We start from the raw sequence: 10,241 nt of genomic DNA on the forward strand, positions 1-10,241 counted from the left end.
GCGTTATGGTGAGGTACTGATGAAAGACAGGAGGCGGCACATATCCGCACATCACGCTTGATCAAGGAACATATCCAGAACGATCTTAGAAGCGACTTAAGTTTCACGCTAGAGCACTTGTTGGCAGATAGCCGTCCAATATAGAATGCTGGAATCGACTACACTGCAACACCAACACTCTATGCCGATGACAACCGGCGTATGAATTTAGGGGCGTCCACAACGAATGCTGGAATGCAAGCACCGGCACCGGGTTCACCCCCAACAAATCATCAAGATATAGCCGCTGACTATGAGAGGTTCAGGAAGAGAATGGTGGGCATGGAAAAGTGGCCTCAGCTCACACCAGCAAGGCAGATCAGGGAAGCTTTAAAGGCAGCAGCAGCAGAGTTTGGTGGTGGTCTACCGGAGTTGACTCTCAACCTGTACAAGAGGCCAACTACCGAAGTCAACTATCGGAAGTTGCAACTTCTCGGACCTGTTCTGGGCTGCACGTACCAGGATCTGATCGACGAGAGGCAAGCTATATCTGTGCCTCCATGTCACCTACGAAGAAGAGCCATCGAACTCCAGGCTATCTTCAATCTAGGTATCCTCCACGACGAAGTTTCCTGTGCACTAAGAATGTACAGGATCTCTGATGAACGGCTGCAGCAGGAGAACGACCGCTTGAGGGACCTGGGCGTTGGAGGAACACCAATTCCAGGCATCGATAGACCCTTCAGAGACGAGGAGAAAAAGAGAATATGAGACATGGCAACTGAGGTATGGCAGAGAGCAGGTATTTGCAATCTGATGGCACGAGCTGGAATTCCTGTTGGGCACCCTGATAGCGTGGGCTCATATTACAACCTGCCAAACTTCTTGTGGATGCAGATAGAGTTCATGTGTTCAGGCAGAGTGTACTGTACTGTGAGAGTGTGAAGCAAAAGTCGTTTGATTGCTGAGCGAAGCACAAGTCACAGATAGGAAGAGACAAGACTGTATTGGAGAGAAGACACTCTGACCAAATCTAACATCTCATTGTTCCTGGCTGCGTACCGACAATAAGTCTGCTTTGAGTTGATTGCTGTGTCTCATACCGTATCGAGAATGGCAGCAAGTTCATAGGTCAAGATTGAATCAGGCACATGAGCTTACAGCCTGCCAGCTTGATATGTCCAATTGTCAATTCGTAAGAGGTGAACGCTGAATCTGTACTTGCACACTTAATTCCTTCTCAGCTATTAATACGGGGTCGAGTTTTCTCGTCGCGTGGTATGCGAACAGCTTGATTAAGCATCTAGTATCCAACGCGAACCTTGATTCAAGTTTTCACTACCTCAGGTCGAGATTGCTGTCACGCCGCAGGCAGACACGTGCTCTTGCCCGATGGTGGTTTTTTGAAAGCTCTCAGCTTCTCGAAGTGCTCTTTCCAACTTATGCCATACGCGTTTGTCACGCTTGCCGAATACTTAAGAAGACTGTCACTGGCGGACAATTTGGCAGTACTGAGCTGCTATATGCCCGCAAAGAGCGGTGAACAACGATTGAGGTATGTGGATTCGTCGCAATCTGTTCCACTCAACTGATCATTTGTTGCAGAGCCTCTCACAAGATGAAACTTGTACTCTCGATCCTCGTTCTCGAACGAACAGTGGTTCAAGAGCTCTTCGACACATTTGATCCATTCAACAGTAAGCAAAATCGACTTATCGCTCAACTGCTGCTGGCATTGGCGATGAGGGCTTGATCTCTTCTCTCCGCTATCTCTTCAATTGAACATCAGCAATTAGACTCACAAAACTTGAGGTTGAGTAAACTCAAGGTAGCATTCTTCTCATACCATGGATGCTGAAGCTTACTGACGACCACATCCAGCTCCGTAACCAATCACTGACGACGACCGATCCTATTTCCACATCGTTTACTGCCAATGAGTAGCGTTCGGGGCGAGTGTGTACCGCCAATATCTCTATTACTTCTGGCAGCCCCGTCCCGTGACCAACCACATCCTCTGCCTAAGTCATGTACGACCGACCTCGAGCTTCGCATCTAGAATCTCTGGAGGAACGTCACTATAGCTTCGATTGCAGCAAACTCTTACGCATTGGTAATACAATATGATGCTGGTGAAGTCCTTGTGCTCTCACAGCGATGGCATCTGATCAACAGTGTTCGTACGCTCAAGCTGGTCAGACTTTATGTTTGGACGCAAATGCTGTCGGAGAATAAGGGCAGCAGCCAAGAGATGAAATCCCACGCCGATCCTGGTTGATCAAGTGAGGCATTGGTTCGGGGCCAGACAGGCTTCAAGGTTTCAATATGAAGCAGACACTTTACCCTGTGGTAAGCTGAGAGACAGAGCCTGTTCAGCTACTGTTTAGGAGAGGTCGAAAGAACGTGCTGCTGAGCTCCGTTCCAGTCCGCCTCGTCGAAGCAAACTATGCAGCAGCCACTTTCTGTACGACCTGAAGTGCTGCATGATATGTCCATGTCCCTGAATCGAGCGAGAACTCGCGTGTCTTTGCTGGCTACCCATGGTCAGACGTCTGACATGACGCGCCGAAGGACGGTGTCGAGAACAATGGTATCAGCTTTGGTCGCCCGCTGAACAGGCTGACCATAAGACTTGACAATTCAATGGGCCCTTCCTTGTTTACGGCACAAGAGACTGTGTCAATCTTGGGCCATAGCTTCGACACCAGGCTCCAATCAGTCCGATTCGTGTACGCATGTCATGCGTGAGCCTCGAGACACATATTTCGTCTAATTTGTATTAACAACATAAGGACGAGCATGCGTATGCAGGCTAAGATGACTGATAACGATTCAAACAATGGCATTGGCACAACCAATTCTGAGTCAACGGCACAATGTGACCTTCTTTGTTGCAGCTTTGAAAGAGCTTAGCTGGGCATCAAGCCACTTGCGTCACGGGCACGAAGTCCAGCACTGACTTCCCAAACCTCTACCGCATGGATTGTCTTCTTGATCTGTGACATGAAGCTCTCAATATCAGTGAGCACCTTCCTCCTCTTGATCTATACAGGTTCGGCAGGGACAGGCTCGAAAGCCCTCCTCCGTACTCTGTTGCCATGCAGAACAAAGGTATCGATGAAGACTCCATCTGCGGCATATGGCGAAACGATGGACTTCGCTGAAAAGGTAGCTGATCGTACACGTGGTTCTAAGTTCTTCTTGAAGGTAGCAAGACTTTGCAGTATGCATGGCTCGGCTGTATCTTCGAGACTAGCGATCTCGAGATGTATCGTCAATTCAGCATAGGTCATAGTGACTTAAGGCTGGTGGCTCTTCGGCGAGCTGCTGCTGGACATGTCATATGTCACGACCATATCGACGGAAATACCTCTTCAAGATACAATACGTACACCTACTACCCCATCACAATGTAGGCTGCAGGATAACGCAGCTTGTGCTCACGTGCAAATTGATGTCCACAATTCTTGCCGAAGGCGGACCTAAATCCTATCGCACTTCTACTCTCTCTGGCTGCACTTTGTTTAATCGATCGATTACTTTCAGTACCCAACATATGGCAAATCTATAAGGGTCAAAGTTCGGTGACCCACTGACCTCGTCGTCGCCGTCTACAATCACCCAATCTTCCCAACTCCAGCACGCCTCCCTGGTGCTGCATCCTGCCGCTGTCGTCCTAATTCACTTACGCTCATTGTCAACTTGGTTCAAGACTGCATTAGGTTTCCAACTCTTCAGCTGCATTCGAATTGCATGCCGGACATTTGTGAGCATATATTCTTACATGTACAATCAAATCAGTCCAACAAAAACAAGGCATATACTCAGTACAATGAAGCGATAGCAATGGTACCAACCAACATGGCAGAACCCAACCCAGCTGTTTGACAAATATGCAGAGGGCAGGGTAGCGAAGTCGGTCAACAGGCGTGAAGGCCTTGGGGAGACGCTTCTGCGTTATGAGCGGAACTTGTAGAAAGCTGTAAGTTACTGGGTCGGCTTATAACAGGACCTACGACGTCGAACAGCTGCCGAAAACATCAGAGCAGCTGGTAAGGAAGACGTAATAGGGTTATGGCTGGTATACCTTGTATTTACTTACGAACGCGGAGCTTTGAACACTATTCCGACTTACAAGCGACCATGACATCTTGTACGAAGTTTCGACAAGGGGTGACAAGGCTGAAGAGGAACGAGATGGTCTGCCTGAGGAAAAAGCCTGACACTGTTTGACAGTGACAAAGAAAAAGTCATTGTGAAGGCATATCCACGCAACATAGTGCCAATGGCTACGCTGTCACTTGCTTGCCGAACGGTTTTCAGGCTATGTTGTCAATTGTGCCAACCACTTGAGCAAACAAAACCGTACCAGATCGGTTCTCTTCCTGCTTGAAAATTCACATCGACAAAGACTTTGCGAACTTTCGACACCAAGCCTGTCAAAGGTGCCATCTTCCTACCTGAAGCTAGCCACATTGGCAGGTATTGCCAGTACCTTCTCGACACCACGACCTACACCTCTAATGAGCTCTCGCCTCCCCAGCAACGCCCAGATGCTTCCCGGTAGCTCTGTCTGGCCTCTTGCGGCTTTTCGAGGGAAAGAGTCCAGTGCTGTGCACACAAGACAATTGCGTTCTTTGTCCCGATCTCCTTCTCAATCACCTCCACCACCCTCTGAGTCTTCAGCTGCACAAAGTCGCGCGAGTAGCAGAGCGCGAACTGATGGCTCTGATCTGTATCGTCGTTCAAAAAAGGTGGAAGCTGAGTATATAGCTCTGATGGTGAGAAAGAACAAGTTGAGATTCAATGGCAGAACTGAAGAGAGCAACCTCATCCAGAGTGCGGTGAACGTGGGCATCGTCCTAGCTTGGACAGTAGAAGACGTGATAGACGTGGTAAGACAAGTGGGAGAAGCCATCGAACAGTTGAGGATGGGCCATATATCAGAAAGATATGTTAGGATGACGGAGATGGCGAATGTCATTGCCGAGGAGGAAATTCTGAACACCGATATCATACGGGCGGATTTCGCATGGATGATGAAACTCAGAACGACTTTCGGGCTCCGTGATAAAAAGGCAACGAAGAATCGCTCTGGAGGACAAGTCAGAGACGAGAATACACTGGATATCCACCAAGATGGCGATGCCGCTGCTTGGAGCTTCCACGCTCCATTCCTGCTCATGAAGATTCAAGCTGCACTGGAAATCGCATTTTCAGAGGTATGGGAAAAGGCGAGTGCGATTTCGACCACGCCCCGCGACATTCGCCAGAACCTTGATTGGAGCGGCTTTTACGTCAAAGCTCCTTACCTCCTTCGAATACCCAACCGAGAATGTGGTGCAGCTCTTGAATTTTACCTGCAGAATTCACATACTGGAATCTTGCGGTTTCCACCAGAAGAGAACGACAAACCGATAGAGAGGATCATGCCTGGAATCGAGCGACCACTCACGCAGGTCGAAAAGGCTGACATACTAAGAAAAGTGTCAGCTGATATACAACCGATTGGCAAAGGAAGGGAGATGATCAAGATAGTGTTGGATGTTCTCGGAGATCCTCGACACGCGAACGAGGGGAACGATGATACGCCACGGAACTATGACCTTATGATTCGAGCTCAAGTTGAGCTGCGAGACGAGGCGTTTCTGTTGCTAGCATTCATGTATCGGAAGTGTGTTGGACGTCCACTAACCAGTGCTGATGAGCTCCATGGAGAAGACGAGGTTGAAGAAGAGAGCATGGTGGAGGATAAGATGGACACAGGAGCGTAGAACAAATCATTGTCCGTTATTGTCCAGCCTGTGACGAAGATTGTTACTCGTTCGTATAGATTTCGACCATACCCTATTCCAGATAGCTATGCTAGACTGCTTCGTGACCTGCCGCACATTCTTGGACGAGGTCCTATAGCACCGTCCACTTCAATGGTTGCATCCAAGCAGCCACTTCTCTGTAACTCAAATATGTCCCCAACACGCCCTACGACACAAGCTCGTATCCGTATTCAGCTAGCTTCGAAACTTTTATCACGAGCAGTTTATCATCCAAAAACACACACGCAATTCGATCTCTAATCGTTCTTGTCCTTTGCGACAGCTAGTGTTCAACCATTATTCTGGCAGAGAAGCTGCATGTATCCAGTTATAGTCGTGAGTAATGGGGTATCAAAACAGGAGCGTTCAATCAGCTTCTGACTGGTAGATTTTCCAGGGAAAGATCCGAGATGCGTGAACCAGGACTTGGCGACGGGTGCTGGTTTCGAAGAGATCTGTTCGCCAGCTGGTGCGACCATATTATGGTAATATACAACACTCAACTATGACACGATATGATCAAGGGGCTCGAGGTCACAGCGAGGTTACAGGGGTGGGATGGACTACAAATCGTGCAGAACCGGAGCAGGATCAAAGACAACGACGCAGGCACAACGGAAGCAACAGATGTGGGCGGAATGTCAGAGGTAGGTTGATATTGGTATCATATTGTTTCACGAGCACGTTTGTGAGCAAGAAGGACTTGCAATCCAAGAGAGGTTGATTTAGGCGATCCCTAGGCGAATTATCAGTGAAGAACAAGAAAGGAGATATGAGCCACTCACAGAACCAGATCCTCTCCAAGACATTCCTTGGCACTCGCTCTGGCCACTCGACAGCATCCAAGGCAGCCTTTCCAGTATAGATATCAGCCTCGGCGGATGGTACCCATCTCGACTTGAACAAAATCTTGCCGATCAGGTAGAGGCCGAAGACTGCAGTAACATTAGCAAGAGAAAGAGCTAGACAAAGACGAACTTACAGATGGGCACTCCGATGTAGTCGGTAATGAATCCTTGATAGTTGAAACCTCCTGCAATAACATCGAAGCCATTGAAGAAGATTACGATCGCGAAGAAAATGCCGGCGACATAGCCGAGGATTGGAGCTTTGTCGTTGAGTCTAGTTCGGAATGGCAATTCATGTCGAGCCACTCCTTGAGCTGAACAGGCGTGATGGAATCGCACGTAGGAGAAGCAGATCATGACCCATGTGAACAAGGTGGAGATGGTGGTCAAGTTTTGGAACCAGGCAAAGACTGTGGAAGAGCCTGAAGAGACTGACATGTAGGTGAGGAGACCGATCGACCAGGTGATAAGGACGCAGTAGTATGGAACGCCATTCTTTGAACATTTGAGCAAGAAGCGTGGTGCTTGGCCAGTCTGAGCAAGGGCGAAAAGGTATCGAGAACCAGTGTAGCAGAAGGCATTGCCCGACGAGGTTGCGGATGTCAGAATGACAGCGTTGATGATGGATGGCAGAGCAGCGATATTGGCTCGTTTGATTGCAATGACCCAGGGTGAACGAGCACCACCAGGTTCACCATTCTTGATAGCACTGAGAAGATTGTCGTCGTTATATGGTATGAGCACACCAATAGCCAAAGTTCCTAGGACTGTCGAAATCGTCAGCTTGAAAGATTCTCGTGGCACACAATGGGTACAATTTTTTGGAGCAACTCACCATAAAAGAACAATATACGCCAGAAAACTCGTCGAACAGCCTTGGGAATATTGTGTCGTGGGTTTTCGGCCTCACCAGCAGCAACAGCAACCATTTCCACACCACCATAAGCGAATGCGGCATTAACCATGACAGCCCAGAAACCCAAGAAGCGACCTGTCGCGCCTGTGTCAATGTACTCGGCCATTGCACCAGGAGTTTTCCAGTAGTGGAATCCAAGTCTTTGTTGGCCTGGAACACCACCAACATCGATGATCAGGGCCAAGATCAGGAGACCAACGATTGTCAGAATTTTGATGGATGCGAAAATAAATTCAGCTTCACCATAGATTGCTACAGCAAAGATGTTGAGGAAGAGAATCAACACGAGAACAATGGTGATCCATACCGCTGGGTTGATGTGTCGAGCGCCTTGCCAGTAGTCGATGACTGTTGCAGCAGCAGATATTTCAGCGCACAGGGTGATAGCGTTCGAGTACCATGTGTTCCAGCCCGTTGCGAAGCCGAATGCTGGTTCAATATATCTTGTCGCATACTGAGGAATGGCACCAGGAAGAGGAAGCCATGTTGCCATCTCACCTAGAGACATCATCATGGCGAAAACCATGCAACCAACGAGTGTGTAACCGAGGAGCAGTGACAGAGGACCGCCCGTGCTGAAAGCTCGTCCGATACCTAGGAACAGACCAGTACCAATCGTGCCACCAAGCGCAATGAATTGAATGTGTCGCGATTTCAGACCTCTCTTGACATAGCCATATTCTTCTGCCGTCTGGACATCGCCATAGATATCCTGGGCCTCGTTGGCTTCAGCTGCTTGTCTTGACTACAAAATTTCAGTCGCCATTCAACACGGTCTGGAGCGCATTCACATACCTGGAGCTTGTTGGAAACTGAACCATGTCTGTAACCATGGTTATCTGGGGAATCCGAATCGGAAGACCGATACACGTCGGTAGTCTTCTCCGCCATGACGAATAAAGAGGAGCGAATGAGTATTGATACTGGGTTGCGAGAAAATTGTTCTGTCGACCTTGGAGGGTCTCGCCGCAGGTGAAGGAGATACAATCACAGACAATCTTCACACAGAAGGCGTGCTGGGAGTGATTTGATTGTATAAATACCTATTACGACACGATGCGACCATGAGCTTGTGGCTGGATGGTGCCTCGAGCGAGACAAATTGGGAAAGCCAGATTCGCATGCAACGTCAGAGTCCACTTACAACAAGTGAGTGGCTAGATGGGTGGAATTAGTGTCGAACAGAAGCAAACGCTCGAGGTCTGGAATAGTGAATCAAACAGTGTTTGCTGGAGCAAGCGACAGTCGCGTGCTCGAAAGTAGTGGGTAACTGTTGTTAAAAGAGCCAGTGAAAGTCGAAGGTAATGGTGGATCGACTTTGAAGTGCAAATAATGGCAAGATCAGGCAAGTGGCTGAACGATAACATGCAGCGGGGATTTGCGCGTGGCACAAGCGGCAATATCAAAGTCAGTCACGTTAATCGACAGGATCCGAAGGCTGGCCAGTGGGATGCTCTTTTCTTATCTGAGCAATCGTGGTGCATGAGCTTCGAAAATCAACAAAACATCTCGCCACAGGAACGGCGATCAAGTTTACGATGCTGCTTGGTCCTGTCTTCGAGACGCGTAAAGTCATGGACACAGGCACATTTTCGAGGCAAACGAATGAATACACACAAGAAGACAAGGGGAACAGCATTGATGGAAGCATTACTCGAGAATTACTGGAAGATGTTGCGGGGAAGTGGTGCAATGGTTAAATCAGGAAGTGTTGATGGGTCCAGGCCAAGGCGGTAGCGAGACTCCAAGACTCTTAAGCTTTAAAGCTTACTCTTCGTCGAGATCACGAAGCCTTCAAGGTCCAGCTCTCAAGCACTACCAAGCCTTGGCTGATCTTGCTGCCAATAACATCGATGTCTGCTTCGGTACAAGTGAACGATTCACACTTCGCATTTACACTTCGAACACACGATAACGTGCTTTGCTTTGCGCCAGTAGAAAGCACCATCGCTGCTTAAAGTCTACCACACTTGAACTTTGAGATAACAGTTAGGAAGAAGAGCTAGGACATAATTGGAATGTCGCAATTATGATTATTCAGGCCTGCTGCAATGTCACATCGAGCTCGTGAAGCAACGATCCTTGTGTTGTCGAAGAGCAAGATTGGGCCAATATGCAAGCTAAAGCCACGCCGAACCACACAAGCAATTTCCAGACAAGCGTAAGCGAGCTCCGGGTCATGAGCTTAACCACTCTTGGCTTTACCCGACCCTTGCATCTCCAAACTGTTCGGCTTCAGGTTGCTGAAGCGCAATCGCACAGCTCTTTCGATTGGTCCAGACTTCGAGAAAGAGTCTGTGATACGAGACTGACCTTCGCGGTTCGGTGTTCGAATCCGCCCAATTACGGTCAACTCCATTGAGCTTCAATGGGTCGAGCTCAACGATGACATAGGACACAAGCACGAATGCAGATGTTACCTCTACGGCAGAAGCGTCATGTAAGGCACAAGCACGTCCTGAATGCCAACGCGCAATGTATCTATTTCCTCGGCATGTGCGAAACCTTGATGAGCTGGACATATACTTGGTAATCCCCAGTGTCTGAATAAATGCTCCCACACACTCGACAGTCCTCTGATTCGGGCATGTTGCGACAAGGTGCACGGTATTTTCTTACCGTCAGCGAGATACAGCCAGCCAAGTGTATCGTTCTTGTGCTTCTAACCACGGTAATGATTTC

At 48.6% G+C, this 10,241-nt stretch overlaps 3 protein-coding genes across 3 annotated transcripts; 2 read left to right on the forward strand and 1 right to left on the reverse strand.

The window, feature by feature from the left end:
• Positions 1-234: 234 nt before the first annotated feature.
• On the forward strand, positions 235-750 carry LTR64_000912 (uncharacterized protein; the record flags this gene model as incomplete). Its single annotated transcript, XM_064895293.1, has 1 exon — positions 235-750. One exon carries the CDS (start codon positions 235-237, stop codon positions 748-750), a length of 516 nt encoding a protein of 171 aa, XP_064757980.1.
• A 3,752-nt stretch (positions 751-4,502) lies between these two features.
• LTR64_000913 (uncharacterized protein) lies at positions 4,503-5,753 on the forward strand (the record flags this gene model as incomplete). Its single annotated transcript, XM_064895294.1, has 2 exons — positions 4,503-5,653; positions 5,678-5,753. 2 exons carry the CDS (start codon positions 4,503-4,505, stop codon positions 5,751-5,753), a joined length of 1,227 nt encoding a protein of 408 aa, XP_064757981.1.
• Positions 5,754-6,520: 767 nt separating this feature from the next.
• Positions 6,521-8,450, reverse strand: LTR64_000914 (uncharacterized protein; the record flags this gene model as incomplete). The annotated part of the gene is made up of 5 exons (XM_064895295.1): positions 6,521-6,531; positions 6,581-6,730; positions 6,778-7,410; positions 7,479-8,304; positions 8,355-8,450. 5 exons carry the CDS (start codon positions 8,448-8,450, stop codon positions 6,521-6,523), a joined length of 1,716 nt encoding a protein of 571 aa, XP_064757982.1.
• Positions 8,451-10,241: the final 1,791 nt, after the last annotated feature.

This window comes from Lithohypha guttulata, assembly GCF_036872675.1.
Source record: "Lithohypha guttulata strain CCFEE 5908 chromosome Unknown scaffold_1, whole genome shotgun sequence".
Classification (NCBI taxonomy): Eukaryota; Fungi; Ascomycota; class Eurotiomycetes; order Chaetothyriales; family Trichomeriaceae; genus Lithohypha; species Lithohypha guttulata.